At 42.9% G+C, this 16,074-nt stretch overlaps 1 protein-coding gene across 3 annotated transcripts in view; it reads right to left on the bottom strand.

Annotated features, from left to right (window-relative positions):
* Positions 1 to 16,074, bottom strand: part of ZNF385D (zinc finger protein 385D) — a 981,977-nt gene that overhangs the window by 141,419 nt on the left and 824,484 nt on the right. For all 3 annotated transcript variants that reach the window (XM_070781567.1, XM_070781569.1, XM_070781568.1), the window contains one exon: positions 6,780 to 6,890. In XM_070781567.1, coding sequence (XP_070637668.1) covers positions 6,780 to 6,890 — 111 coding nt within the window. The remainder of the gene's footprint in view (positions 1 to 6,779; positions 6,891 to 16,074) is intronic.

The raw sequence follows: 16,074 nt of genomic DNA, 5'->3' as shown, positions 1-16,074 counted from the left end.
AGATTCCCATACTCTTAACTGGCTCACTGGCTCCAAAAATCTAGAATAGCCAGGCCCAGTATTTCTTGTTCAGTCTTTCTGTTCAAGGTTTGTTTCCTGAGAAGTCCTGGCAGAGCCCTGGGCTCTATGCAAGATGCAGAGTCGAGTGAACCGAGCACTCTCTGAGGACCCACTCCAAGGAGCTCCTCCCACGGGCTGGCCCAGCGACTCCAGCCCACGGGCCCAGACAGTGTCTTCGGGCACAGACACTGGATGGCCCTGTCCTAGAACCACATCTGAAGAAGCAAAGCGCCCAGCAGGGAGAGCCCGACACACAGGCCAGAGCTCTAAATAGCTCTGAGAGTCCTGGAGACAAAGAGCACACACCTATGAAAGAGATGCTTCAAAGCTGCCTGAAAATTAAATTTATAACTGGGTTCCTCTGAAGATCCTTTGGGGCACAGCAGCAGCAGCAACAGACTTAAAGAGGTGAGAGTTTTTTTATAAAAGCGGCTGTGCCAAGGACTTATGGTACCTGCTGGTTTTAAAGGTAAAAGGTAAAGATTGACCTGGAGTGGGCATCTCCAACGTTAACACAAAGATACACAAAGACACTTTCAACAGGGGCAATCTCTGCGAGCACCTTTTTTTCTTCTAAAGGAAGATATTTTCAAACTTCTATATTCCTTAAGAAGTACTTTAACATTTGAAGAGTGAAATAACTGTAACTTAGTTACTTATCCCATAGAATAAAAATGACCATTCCATTTCATTCACTATAGAGTTTATAATCCCATTGCCCACACGTTGTATTTTATATCCTTACAACGTGGCTGTAAGAAATGGCTCATCATTTTAAATGAGATAATTGTGGAACAAAATTAACACAACCTATTAAGAGAAAACACATCTCAACAATGGGTTGTCAAATTCCTGATCGAATATTTTTTCTACCAATTCACTCAGCTTCTCTGGATGCTGTGTGGCTTCAGGTTTGAGGTTACATGGGTTTCCCCCATGCATAGATGTGTACTAACCTTTCTCCTAAGATATCAATAAAACACTGAAGTTTGAATGAGACAACAATAATATCACTCAACTTTCCTGGGCCTCTCTGAGATTGAAGACATTGCTAGAAACAGGCATGGAATATTTGGAATATTGCAACTGAGACCTGCTTTGGGATAAAACACGTAGCTTGAAAACCATAACAGGATAGTAGAGGCAAAAATCCTTTATAAAACTGAGGCATACTCATAAAGGAAATTTGGAAAACAAAATAGTTCTTCCACTCCAAAACAAGTATTAGTTTTGTTTTTCTCTCCATCCAAGCAGCATTTCCTTTAAATATCAGGACTCCACCCACCCCCATATTATTGATTTAAATATTTAAAAGATGTGTCCTAAGATCTTATGTTAAAGACAGTGTAATTATCTAAGTTTGGTCATTCGGTAAGAAAAAATATTCCCATTAGCATCTGCATCATTATGTTGCCACGTTTGATTATGGGAGTTTTCACAGAGATAGGAACTATATTCAAACTTATTGTTTGGTTTCACTACATTTCTGGGTTCTAAAATGCAGAACAATGATTTCTATTTTACAATACCATTGGAAAATGTATCAATTATATCAGTAATAATCCCAAGGAATCCCTTTGGAGGGGTTTGCAATCTGTAAGGAATGTCTTCTAAGGAGGTTGCTTTCCTCTGGTTCATCAAGCAGTCCCCTGAAGTCATTAATGCTTGGCTGTCTCAAGTCATAAAGGATTTGTTCCTGCTGTATTCTAGTTCAGGGGTTCACACTGACACTTGCATTTTCCTGGTGTTTATGACTAACTGTGTGAGTGAAGAGCAGTGAAGGGGCATTGGGAAGGCTCTGCAGACCTTGTAGGGAGCGGAGCCCATGGGGAGGACGACCCGGCACAGTGGACTGACTGCCCTAGGTCATTCCACGGGGCAAGGAACCCTGGGACTCTCTCTCTGGGATGCTGGGCGGGGAACACACAGGGCACCAGCCACACCATCGCTGTAGGGGAGGCTGGCTCTCTGGGTGGACTCACTGCCCTACCTGGAGCAGGTGAGGCAGAAACAGCCTGGACACGCACACTGGCCCGGCGTGGCCCACCTCCGCCACGCAGCCTTGGACAAGCCTCCCTGAGCTTCATGCCTCAGTTTCCACCTTGAAATTACCAAGCTTCCTTCGGTCTCTAACATATCAGGAAGTGCTATTTGGGGGACTTCCACCAGACTGACGCTTAGATACTACAAGTTTGTGATCCCTCAGTTTCGGGGCCTCAGATCTTATTTTCCATGCTATAAATACTCATTGAGTAATTAATCTTTTTCTACCTCACTTAATCTTACAGCCACGCTAGCCTTGGCTGTAAGTTTTCTTTCAAAGGCACACTTACCAACTGGTCCAGGCCAACGGTAATTTATGCTTATTTTAAGATGCTGATAAAATAAGTGGACAAATTACAACCTTTCGTTCTTTAATTGGAAGCCTTTTTGCATAACTCCATGTGTGTCCCACATAAATGTCAAAGAGTTTCATCTTTTCCCCAAAGTGAATGCCTGCACCAGGAGAAGGTAATCTGATTTAAAATGCATACAATATAATGTGCTGCTGCTTCTGCTAAGTCACTTCAGTCGTGTCCGACTCGGCAACCCCATAGACGGCAGCCCACCAGGCTCCCCCGTCCCTGGGATTCTCCAGGCAAGAACACTGGAGTGGGTTGCCAGTTCCTTCTCCAATGCATGAAAGTGAAAAGTGAAAGTGAAGTCACTCAGTCATGTCTGACTCTTATCGACCCCATGGACTGCAGCCTACCAGGCTCCTCCATCCATGGGATTTTCCAGGCAAGAGTACTGGAGTGGGTGCCATCGCCTTCTCCAATACAAGGTGCTCCTCAGGAAAATATCCATAGGGCAAAACATGGAAAATGTACTGCAAGGAAACATGTATAGCAAACACCAAACCACAGGCTTTATGACACAAAGGGTTAAACAATAAATAAAAGCTTAGAGGGAAAGGAAATTGAATTTTCATGATGTAGCGACGAAAAGAACTACAAGCTATTATTTTCATTGGAAGAGGAAGAAGCTTTGAAATGTAAAAAGGTTCATAAGGCAAAAATACTTTCCTATGCGACAGAGGATTCAACCAAGCATACAAGTGAATTACAGCGTCACTTTCCCAGCTTCTAGGTTTAAGAATGGAACAGGATGATAAATGCTCGATATACATGGAAAGAGCAAACAGGCAGTTTTATTGGGATTTAAAGCTTTTGAAGAATAAAATGATGTATATGCACATATATATGTATTTTCTCTTTATTTAGAAACATTTATATATGAATGAATGGATCATAAATCCAATTTATCTTGGCATTCAGTATTAAATATTTCATGAAATTGGTATTTATAGATATGACCAGTCAATGAATAAACAAATCTTATATTTTCAGCACATTAGTTCCCCTTTATCGACATCATAATGCCATAGAGACATTTTTAAGGTCTCTAAAGGAGTTTCCACTCCTATATTTCAATTTTGCAATAATTATATTTTGCTTGTAAATCATAGTTAATACGATGCTATGTCATTTATAAACTCAATAATATTGGAACTTCCTACTTTAAAAAAAACTACAATTAAAAAAATTTGCATAGCATAGTAAATTTATATTCAAGGTTCAACAAAGAAAAATGTAAGGGCAATGAATGTATGTATCCAGTTTGTACAGATCAAAGAACTGGCCTGGGTAAATATTTGACAAATTCAGGTGGTCATGCTATTCAGTTAAAAGCTAAATCAAACATCCACACGAGTATCTATTGAAGGTATGATAACAATATTTAAGTCCTAACCCCTGGACATGATGGATATGTTACATTATATGACAAAGGGGGTTAGGTCACCAGATGAAAGTAGGTTGCTAAACCGCTAAATTTAAACTAGAAAAGTTATCCTGGATTATCCAGGTGGGTCCAGTGTGATCACAAAGGTCCTTAAATGTGGAAGAGTGAGGCAGAAGAGTGAGGGTGAGTCCATATGAGATGAACTCATTCGGCCTTGTAGTCTTGAGGCCGGGATGGGTGATCACGCCAAGGAAAGAGGGCAGCTTCCAGAAAAGAAAGACAAGGAACTGAAACCTCCCCAGAGCCCCTGAAGGGCCATCACCCTGCTGACACCCTGCTTGCAGCACCGTGAGACCCGTTCTGACTCAGCTCCACAACTACGCGGTCACAGAGAGGAGTCACCTTAAGACGCTAAACGCGTGGCACCTGCTACAGCAGCAAGAAAAGGTGAACACAGCGCCCTCTGCCGAGTAGTCACGCCTGCACCGCTCAGTTCTGACAGCGGTGCCTGCCACGCCTCCAAACACCGCGCGACTTTTCCCTTCGAGGGATCTGAAAGCACAGCTGTGAGAGTGCGAACCGATTTCCCTAAAATATACATCCTGGTCCCTACATCACCTTGAAAATTCATTAGCAAAGGAACACAAATACAGTTTTTTTAATCGTCTCGTACGATGGAAATAAAATAAGTTTACGTTTTAGATAAGAAGTATGCAAATCTTTATTTTTATTAGGTTCCTCATGTTAATAATCATAATATAGTGTTTCCTAAAGCATATCTAAAAGCATTTCTAGTTTTTTAAAATCTGATTTTGATAGCCATCTGGAAGATTAGTAGAAACACTTGCTGCTGCTGCTGCTGCTGCTGCTAAGTCGCTTCAGTCGTGTCCGACTCTGTGTGACCCCATAGACGGCAGCCCACCAGGCTCCCCCGTCCCTGGGATTCTCCAGGCAAGAACACTGGAGTGGGTTGCCATTTCCTTCTCCAGTGCATGAAAGTGAAAAGTGAAAGTCAAGTTGCTCAGTCGTGTCCAACCCTCAGCTACCCCATGGACTGCAGCCCACCAGGCTCATCCGCCCATGGGATTTTCCAGGCAAGAGTACTGGAGTGGGGTGCCATTGCCTTCTCCGAGTAGAAACACTTAAAAAGATATAAAAAGAAGAGAAAAGGATCAGCTGTCATGAAGTGGTGAGTCACCCATTACTGAAGATAGTCAACCCAAAGACTTAGTCTTGATCTAGCCAATGGTTTCCCTTCATTTAGTGGGAGATTGGGTTCAATAACCTTGAAGTCTTTTTCTAAGACTTCAGTTTACAGTAAGTTTCCTTAACATGGACAAAAACATTAACAGTGAAACTGTTGGCAGAAAGGTTGGTATTTGAAGGAGCCCCATTAGCTGTAAAGAATGGAAATGTGGCTCCTGAAAGACTTCCTCAACATCATCCATCCAATCAGTTCCAAAGTCAAATTTCAGAATAAAGAAGGATACACTTAACAATTATGGAAATATACAACTGTTCGCTAAGTATTTTAAAATGATCAAGATTGCACTACTAAGTTCAGAACTCTTGTTTGTATGTCAGGGAAACTGTTTTTATACCAGCTGGAAGAGAATATTACATAATACTAATCACTTGAAATATCTGTAAGTCAAACTATAGTAATTTTCTTAAAATTCAAATCAAGGTGCTAATTATTAAAAAGCAATGAAACAAACAAAAAGAAACAAAAGACATCCTTTCAAATAAAGTGCTGCATGCTTACTGTATTCTCTTAATATTAACAGTGGCCCATTCTAGGGCTATGCAGGCAGCCTCCTCTCCACTTTCTTAAGTCAGCAGAGGGAATGTTATAAAATTACCTGGTAATTGTACCAGTTTAAGGATGAGATCATAAGACAGTAGAAAACTTTATACAAAATGAAATGTTCTCACAGAAGGAAAAAGCCACTCTGTTTGTGACACATCTGTTTCCTCCGCCTGATTATCTCATATGCTACCTTCATCATTGCCTAAGGGGCCTACTTGCCTAGGGCGATTAAATGCTGGAAGGCCTAACATTCTCTAGAACCCAGATTTGTTTGGTCATCTCCATAGAGCACGTCAATTTAGGGGCAGCTCAGGGCACCCTGGAGGGGTCACACTGATAGGCTGGGGTCCTCCATTTGCCAAGTGCACCCACAAATGCTCAATTTTTGTTCCTTCCAAACCAGCATTCCTTTTCTTTTCTGTTATCTCAGGACCAACTCCACACCAGGGCAGGTTGAGGGGAGTGGCCGTATTTTCCATATGGGCTGCAAGCCAAATTAGCTTCTGTGTTGAATCCAGCGTCAACCTTGATTCTTAGAAAAGGTATAAAAGATGTGACTCCCTCGCTGTGAATAACATGCAAAGGGTCATGTCTACACTGTCTCCCTCCTGCCATGTTCCCTCCTTGACTTCTACTCATTAGGGGCTCCTTTGAGGTCTTTAGAATGTCCTGTTAAAATGCTAGTCTTTCTGGGTCGGGGACTTCAGATCTGTAACACAAAAACTGATAAAGGCACCAGAGCTGATCTGGAATTAAGGGCCATCAAAGCAGGAGAAGAGAATTCACAAAGCCAAAACCATGGCCTTGAGATATCGCCTGGGACCTACCTTATTTCAGAGATGTTATTTATTGAAAATCTCATTAGTCCTAAATTCAGACTGTTCCCCAAAAGCAAGTGTGTGATCTAAATTTAGCACTCCTGGGAGACTAAAGAATACCATTAAACCACAAGTGCAGTTTGCTTCATTATATAGTAAACTCCGAAATTAAAGCACATAAGGAGTTAAAATGCTATCTTTGAATTTTGACATGCTCAGTCATTGGAGAAAAATGCTTCAGAAATCTCTTCTTCAAGATTAGAACAGCAAACTGCATTTTTTCAGTGAATACTAAATGGTAAACTTACATCAGAATTAAATCTCAACTGGCAAATGTTGCACGAAATGATCTGCTTTCTTCGATGAGGAAGAGGAACCCCGAAAGTATGATTTATTACAGCTTTCTGAATCGGGTCCATCTGTAATGACAAAAAAAACACAACAAATAGAAATAAAGCTCGTCAGCTCCATTGGAATGTTGCCTGTTTCATTAAAGAACCTATCTGGACAGCTTCAATCTACTGCTTGCACTAGAAAGAACATTTTTATTCTGAGAAACAGCATTTCTACTTTCTTAGAAAATAGACAACAACGAGCCGGAAGCACAGTGTGATAAAGAAATGATAAATGTACCATTAGAGTCTGCATGCTAACCGCTTCCCTCATTTAGGATCCACAATTGTCCCAGTTTGATAACCCTCCTATATAATTAAAGATTTATCAAAACTCAAGTTATCGTGACTGTGTGAAATCTTACACAGCAGTGAGTCTGTACCATTGCCTCAAATGGACTTCAAAATAGACGAGCGGCCATGAAAATAACTTGAGCCTCTTTATGGATAATTAGCCTTCTGCTATGTTTGGTATCTTTTCTGCCTTAAGAATCTATCATGGGTTTCCCCTGCTATCTGAAAGGAGAAGCCACTACCTTAGGACCCATCTTGCGAAAGGCTGCAGAAAGCAAATGGAGAGAAAGCACAGAGGCTGAGACACAGCACAAAGCCTTGGGGCTGGCTGCTGAGATGCGAGCGTGCTTCCCTGGGGAAAGAGCTGGCAACACCGAGCTTGCGGATCACGGTTCCTGCTGCCTCTATAAGGGCTGTTGCAAAAACAAAGGCTGGACGTCTTTTCCACCATTTGTCCTTTTTTTTTTTTTTCCTGCAAATCCTCTTTGGATTTGCTTGTTTAGTGGAAGCAGGTACTAATATAGGTCTTTGGTCAAATCGAAGTGCTGGAAAACAAACTTTGAAAAAGCAAGGGTTGCTTACACACAAATTCCGCTTCCTAAGAATTCAGTCATGTGGAACTGTGGGTTCTTTCAACGATCACTGACTGATCCCCTAACACATGCTGCTCTCCCATGGGCTCACTACTGGGAGGTCAGAGTTTGGGCCAGATGTCAGTTCTCTCTGCATCCCACTCCCAGGACAGGACATGGGATATCCAAAGCATGATGCTGGCAAAACAACGCTGGTAAAATGGAATGTCACCAAGGTTCGTTCCAGGGCCCTCACCCACGGTTCCCAAATGTTAGTCAGAATCAAACTTTGATTGTCTTCTTAATACACGCGCAGCCTCTGTGCTCTTATGCATTATCTCTTAAGCTTGTGATGAAGTTTAGTCATAATAATTCTTGAAATCACTTAGCGCAGTACAGTGCCAAGCACATTAAAAGTCAATAAATCTTGGCTGTTCTGTTTTCTCTTTTGTGTACACGTATGTGATGATTAGGGATAACAGGAGCCTCACATTCCTACGGTCTTTGTTGGCGCTTTCTATCTCTCACGTGTCCAAAAAACATTTCAAAATGATTTCAATGTCCTACACCAGCCATTGATTCTGTTCAATACTTACAGACTTTGGAACTCTTAACTCTCATCCGATACAAAGTTCTTCTGAGAGTCTTCCCCATGGACTGAGTCAGTTCAGACAAGATTTGACACACACAAAAGCTAAGAATATGTCTGTGAAATGATGCTCTAAGTGCTTCTGTGATACATTGCTGCTGCTGCTGCTAAGTTGCTTCAGTCGTGTCCGACTCTGTGCGACCCCATAGACGGCAGCCCAACAGGATCCCCCATCCCTGGGATTCTCCAGGCAAGAACACTGGAGTGGGTTGCCATTTCCTTCTCCAATGCATGAAAGTGAAAAGTGACAGTGAAGTCGCTCATTCCCGACTCTTAGCGACCCCATGGACTGCAGCCCACCAGGCTCCTCCATCCATGGGATTTTCCAGGCAGGAGTACTGGAGTGGGGTGCCATTGCCTTCTCCGTCTGTGATACATTATAGTTCACTAATTAGCCTAAACCAGTCACTGATAAATTCTACCTCCTGATGATTTCAAATCATCAGAACCAGTTAACTCATAGACTCTTTCCACCAGTGGGTAGGATAAAGGTTTTCTCTGTTCACAACTTCTATAATGTTGTCTAGACACTCATAATGCACTATTCTCAATAATAATAAAATAATGGCATCGACAAGAAGAGGACAGTGCTCAGCATTTATTAAGTGCCTCCCGGTGCTAAGTGCGAGGCTAGATGGTTTTTATATTAAACAGCTGTGACCAAGAAGAGCTCATGGGTTCTCATTCGTAGCTTCCATCACCACTCGACATTTTTCCTGATGTTCATCCCAGATTTTGGATGAAGCTCAGCTGCCCCACAATTTTTCTGGTCACTTCCAGAAATTAACAGAGTCTAGGATCCCCTCCCCCACTAGTGAATTATACTGTACTTTCTTTTCAACCAGTTTTAATTTAAACACAATAAAGCTCACCAGTGTTAAATTTACAGTTTGGTGAGATTTGACAAATAGATACAGTCTTAATAATTACCTCATAGAACACTTCCATTACCCATAAAGTTCCCTCCTGAGGTCAATTCCTCCCTCCCACCCCACCCGGTGAAATCACCGCTCTGCCTTCTGTAACTATACTTTTCCCTTTCCTCAAAGTTCATACAAATGGAATCACACACTACACGGTCTTCCGTGCCTGGCGTCTTTCATCCAGCGTGATGTTCTTCAGATTCACGCGTGCCGCTGCACGCATTGGTAACATTCCTTTTTACTGCCAAGTAGTAGCCCTTTGTATGGGTGAGCCCGTGTGAGCTTCCCTGGTGGCTCAGACTCGAAAGAATCTGCCTGCCATGCAGGAGACCCGGGTTCAATCCCCGGGGTCTGGCAGATTTCCCTGGAGAAGGAAATGGCAACCCACTCCAGTATTCTTGCCTGGAGAATCCCATGGACAGAAGAGCCTGGCGGGCTACAGTCAATGGGGTCACAAAGAGCTGGACATGACTGAGCAACTTACATTTTCACTTTCACCCTAATGTGATTATCCATGTGTTAGCTGATGAACTTTGAATTGTTTCCAGTAAATTCTGTTTTTCAAATCTTAATACATGATCTAAGTTCATTTCTAAATTCAGTTTTGCATCTGAATCCAAACATTAAACATTAACATAAAATTACAGTTTACTTTTCTTAGTTTCAACCTAGAGTACTCGTGAGAAAGGTCATAGGGCATGGCACAGGATTCTTCGATACATACACTGCCCTGTCTCCCACCCCAGTTAAATCAAACTTTCCTCAGCCCCGCCTCACCCCTATTTCCTCAGAACCAAAATGGACCATGAGCAGAACCCGAGAGCCAGCAGCCGCAGGGCCGAGTGAGTGCAGGATGCTGCAGAGCCCACCTCCTGCCTCCCGGGTCCCTCTGACACGGCACAAATGCCATCACAATGCTTCCGTGACAGCACAGAGGGCACTGGGGGAGCTTCCTTTCTGGCCAGCAACTAAGGGGGTACTAATTTAGAGGCAGCTGTCTCAGCATTCCTACTGCATCTGTTCCATCTGCCCAAACAGGATCCATTTCTTAGAGATCAGGTGAATTACACCTGTATTCTATTCAGGAATACCGAAGCCCCTTTATAATGACACTGTGAAATAAAAATGAACGACATATTTATATTAAAGATGCTCTCTGAAAATACATAGTTTTGAGTTTATCATATTTCGAGAGTAGCTATTTATTTTTGTCTTTCAGTAATATTGGTCACTTTCACTGACTGCATTCAATCCATATCTGTGCAGGAGGTATTTTAGAAGCAGACACTTTAGGCAAATGTGGCATATTCTCTAGATTTAATTCTTTTTTTTTTTTTAACTGAATGTTGTTCTGATAACTATAGCTATAAAACCAAACTTTAAAATATTTTCCAGTATACTTTTTTTTTTAAACTGAATTATCCTTTAATGATGAAATCAACAACCATAGTTATGCCACCACGTGTAATTCTCTATTATTATTTCAGGAACCTAGTACAGCAAGACAACAAAAGTTTAATGCCTTCAGTAATGGCCGTAAGTCACAGTCACCTCTTTAATAGATACAGATACAAATACATGGAAACCGTTTACAACAAGGAATTAACAAGGGCTGCTGCTGCTGCTGCTAAGTCACTTCAGTCGTGTCCAACTCTGTGTGACCCCATAGACGGAAGCCCACCAGGCTCCCCCGTCCCTGGGATTCTCCAGGCAAGAACACTGGAGTGGGTTGCCATTTCCTTCTCCAATGCATGAAAGTGAAAAGTGAAAGTGAAGTCGCTCAGTCGTGTCCAACCCTCAGTGACCCCATGGACTGCAGCCCACCAGGCTCCTCTGTCCATCGGATTTTCCAGGCAGGAGTACTGGAGTGGGGTGCCATTGCCTTCTCCGTAACAAGGGCTACATCTAAGTAATTTCTGCTGTTAAACAGGTAATTAAGTGATACCACATGGTCCATATTGGAGAAGTAAAGGGCCACCCGCTCCAGTCTTCTTGCCTGGAGAGCCCCATGGACAGAGGAGCCTGGCAGGCTGCCGTCCGTGGGGTCACCAAGAATCGGACACGACTGAGCGACTGAGCACAACACGTGGTAAATGACTAAAAGTAGCAGCTACTGTCGCTCAGGGGACACACACGGCCCCTTTGTTCATTTTGCCCAAACACGGCATCATTTAGCATCGAGAATCCCATGGACAGCGGGGTCTGGCAGGCTACAGTCCGAGGGACCGCAGAGTCAGGCAGACTGAGGGCTGCACGCATGCTGGGGCGCAAATGCGGATGCGCTGGAATCACACGCTCTGCCCAAAAGGAAAGGCACGCATGTCGGTTTCCTCCCTGCGAACCAAGAGGTCCGAGCTGTCAAAATAATCGTACTTTATTGTGTGTATGTGTGTCATCACTAGAATCTGTCTGCAAAATCAGTCTCAAGAAACGCCAGTGTGTGCAGGAAAGAAAAAAGGAGTTCTTGGGTTAAATAAGTTGTAGGAAACCTGGTACCACAGCCTGGGCATTCACAGTGCACATCTAACATTAAATTCTCTGAGATGCCCCACCATACAAAATATCTGCTTTAAATAACTAATTTCTAAAATAATATAACCAAAGCTTTTGTCGTTTGTTTTTAAATTTAGCATCTTTGTTCAATACATACAGTTTAAAAAGTGTGATCCTGTAAAATAAAATCATTATATGAATATGAATAAAATGCAAGCTTTTGTGCAAAAATAAAGTCATTAAACTAAAAATGTAATACCCAGAAATCTCAGTCGGACATTTCATTGAACCCATGCAGCCCTGAGTTAAAAACTAAAAAGCAATGGTAAAAGCCACATGGTATTTTAAGATACAGTTATATAATACCTAAAGTGGGATATTTTGAAAGCTAACATTTTCCAAAGACATTATCCAACACTCCCCAAACCAACACACCAAAGTGAAGAATGACACACTAGCTATTGATATGCTCACCCTAACTCTAGAGTAAAATTCAATTTCGGACTCAGCCTAAGGCCTTATTTAAAGCCAAATGAACATGTTTTCCTTCATTTCAGGTTTAAGGGTCTTTGCGTTTCTTCCCAGGCCTTGCTTCTCCCTCACCTCCCTTCGGGGCTTTCTGCTACATTGGTTTGTAGATGAGCGGCCAGGGCCAGCCTCAGGTGAGTCGCTGAGGTTCCTTCCCAACCGCCTTCCCCAGGTCGCTGCTGTGTTTGCAGGGAGGAGGGATGGGGCTGAACCTTGTCTGTACCTGTCCTGCTCCAGGAGACGTCCTCTCTCTCTGTTCCTGTAGGTATTGTGGCTTGCGGTTTTCATATCAAAGAATAAGAATTTAAATGCCAGGGTGTTTAGAAGTCTAGAAATACAAAGGTTGTCTCTTCCAGCTGGTATTTCTAGGTGACAGTGACCTGTGACAATCAGGCTAAGGTCACACTTCCTGGCACTACGGTGTATCTGTGCTCGTAAGCATTGCTTCTAGCCTAGCAACCTCCCGAGGAGCTCTCACTGTCACGGAAGTAACAAGCAGCACAACTTCCCACTCTGGCCCCTCCGTCCAGCACCACAATAAAGCTTTGTGATAATGGTGTCCTGGAATGTGTGACCCTGTAACATAAAGTGGCATCACCGACTCGATGGACATGAGTTTGAGTGAGCTCCGGGAGTCGGTAACGGACAGGGAGGCCTGGCGTGCTGCAGTCCATGGGGTCACAGAGAGTTGGACACAACTGAGCGACTGAACTGGACTGAATATTAAGTGACACGTAGTTTATTCCATCAACTATGAACCAGTAAAACTGTGTTTATATGACTCATGTGTGTGTGTGTTCGTTGCTTAGTGGTGTTTGACTCTTTGTGACCCCGTGGACTGCAGCCCACCAGGCTCCTCTGTCCATGAGATTCTCCAGGCAAGAACGCTGGAGTGGGTTGCCATTTCCTTCTCCATTATATGACTTACACATTATTAAAAATTATAATAATTGCGTTTCTTCAACAAATTTTTCCAGTTGGGAAAACTTGCAACTTTTGCCCTCTTTTAAAAACAGACAATTTCCATACCCAAAGAGTGCATGCATATTAAATGTATCATTAGTTGCCTTTTCCAAACATGTGCCTGCTCCCATGGTATCACCATTCCCATCAAGAACATCGAGGACTTGAGCATTCCCCCTTTCTCTGAGGTTTAGGGAGGGAGGGAATTTGACACGAATACCGATCACCCAAGGCCAAGACACAGCTCTGAGCAGGGCTGGAGGGAGGCTTCCCATGAAGTCTCCTGCTTTCTCTGCTTTTGCCCAACAGCAAAGGACATGTGTGAGCTCACTTCACAGATGGATTCATTCAACTAGAGGTACGCGTTTTCCATCGAGCTCACTAATCAGGCCAAGCTCAAGTCTGCTAAACTGATACGTTTAAGTAGGAAATACAACATATTCAAGACACAAAGGCACAACCAATTTTTCAATGCACCCAGCTTTCTTTTACCCTCAAGTCTTCTGCACATTCCTCTTCCTCTACCTTGAAAACCTTTCCCCACACCTTCTGCTTCATCTTCCTCTGACTAATGCCTACCTACTTCTCGGGACTCCAGACAGAACCCATCTCTTCTCAGCTGACCTCCTTCAGAGAGGCCAGGTCCCCAGCTCATCCTTCATCCCTCTCCACCACCCCATCTGAAGACCTCTCTTGTCTCGTGTCTCACCCAAAAGGGGGAAAGTCAAGGCGGCCACGCCCCTGTCCTCTTTGCACCCAGGAATTAACGGAGTGGCTCCCACTTGGGCCAGGGCCCACCACATGGCTGTTGAGTTGCTAAAACACAAACTGAATATTGTTGAAGCCTGATATTAAAACTTAACATCAGTCTCAGAATGGTGTTAACTGCAGCAGTGAGAAAACCTGGGTTCACAAGGGAACCTTATGCATGAGGGGTGAGTAGAGTTTATGAGAAGTGAAAGCATGTGGATTAACGACCCCAGGACACAACAGGGGTAGAGATGCTCAGAGCAGAGTCCGCAGCTGGCAGCTGCCACACGGGACTTGCGTGCGTTCACTTACGAATGCATTTCTAGACACAGGTTCATTTAAGCACTGAAGCCATGGTTCACTGGTTCTCTTTCGACTTTCAGGTCAACATCAGACCATTTCCCCACCAGGGGTCTTTCCAGGCAAAGGTGAACAGACATACTGTTCTGCTCAGTTCAGGAGAAGCTGATTTTGCTCAGAAAACCAGTGCTTGAACTTAAATGTGCCAAGCCATTTGGATGCTCTCCAAGTACTCGGGACACGTCCAAATGGAAGAGAGCTTTCAGTAGCTTTCTGCCATGGCTATTTTCCCTAATGTTCTCCGAGCAGACTAATAACGTGAAACAGAGTTCAGAGTAAACCATGATGAGCTTGAAGGGGTCGTAAGATATTATTTTTCTTGGACTCATTTATGTGCTCTGGCGAGTTGCATTCGACCACTGTATGGTGGCACTGCTGTGGAATCCCACAGGTAACTGCACGCTGAGATTTTTTTTCTTTTTCTTAATTAAAAAATTATTGGCGTATTTGATTCATGACACTATTAGTTTCAGGTATACAGCAAAGCGAGTCTCTCTCTCTCACACACACACACACACACACACACACATTCTTATTAAGATTCTTTTTTATTATAGGTTATTGTAAAATATTGAGCCTAATTCCCTGTGCCCCTAGAGTAGGTCTCTGCTGTTCATCTCTTCTAGGTCTACCAGTGTGCGTCTCTGTTCATCCCCAATTCATGGGTGTATCCCTCCAGCCTCCTTCCCCTTGGGTATCGGCAGGTTTGTTCACCTTGTCTGTGGGTCTATTTCTGTTTTGCAGATCAGTTCCTTACTATATGTAACATATATAATTTTACAGATTCGTTTGCTTTATAGATTATTATAAGATATTGAGTACAGTTCCTTGATTTTTAATTGAGTTTGTGGACGTATTACTGACACATGTCTCGTCGTGGAAGTTTAATCCTGTTCATCTTTAAAAACCATCTGTATGTGGTATTTTCAGGGAGTAGGGCAGGTGCTACATGCCACCCATGTTCTCCTCTCCTGTGGTTCTCATTTGTTTTCCTGGAACCCAGTGAAGATTAATATATATTTAAATTTTATTCACATATCTCCTGTATCAATGAGAAAAGGTATACCAGGAGAGAAGAAAAAAAATTAGAGGAAGAAAAGAAAGTGATTTCCTTCTATGGGGATGGTCATCCTTTTTCTGCAATGGGATTTTTTTTTCAGGCCAAAAGAATATTAAGCTTCTTTAAAAGGGAAGACTGCTGACTGATCATACTAATATCACCCTGTGGGGAAGACTCCAGTCCTTAATTTGGACACTTCGGACACTCTGTTATCAGCAATACAGGGACAGAATCTGACTCAAATGCTTTAATCGGAATCCTGTTTCTGATGAACTTAAATGGTAAAACCTCTTTGGAAGACAATGCATGCCTATGGGACTGCCTGAGCCGGAAGTCATGCTATCCAAGGTTCAATAGGCCTGTCTCTGAATAAGGTCTAAGTAATAAAATCTAACAACTCCAGAGCTGGGACTCCATTTACAAAGAAAACCCCAGAGAGCATAGTGTTGTGGATTGGGTTGAAGGATAAATTTCAGAAATTCATTAAACGATCAGCTACACCAGAAGTTCACAATCACATCTGGCTTCTCTGCAGGTCACTGAAATGTGGGTCGGGTGTCGGAATCTGAAGTGAAAAGACAGGAGAGGACAAGACATTTTTGTATACAAATCATGGATG

The sequence above is a fragment of the Bos indicus genome, chromosome 27, assembly GCF_029378745.1.
Source record: "Bos indicus isolate NIAB-ARS_2022 breed Sahiwal x Tharparkar chromosome 27, NIAB-ARS_B.indTharparkar_mat_pri_1.0, whole genome shotgun sequence".
NCBI classification, from domain to species: domain Eukaryota; kingdom Metazoa; phylum Chordata; class Mammalia; order Artiodactyla; family Bovidae; genus Bos; species Bos indicus.
The sequence above is the reverse complement of the archived record's forward strand: the minus strand, read 5'-3'. Positions and strand labels throughout refer to the sequence as shown.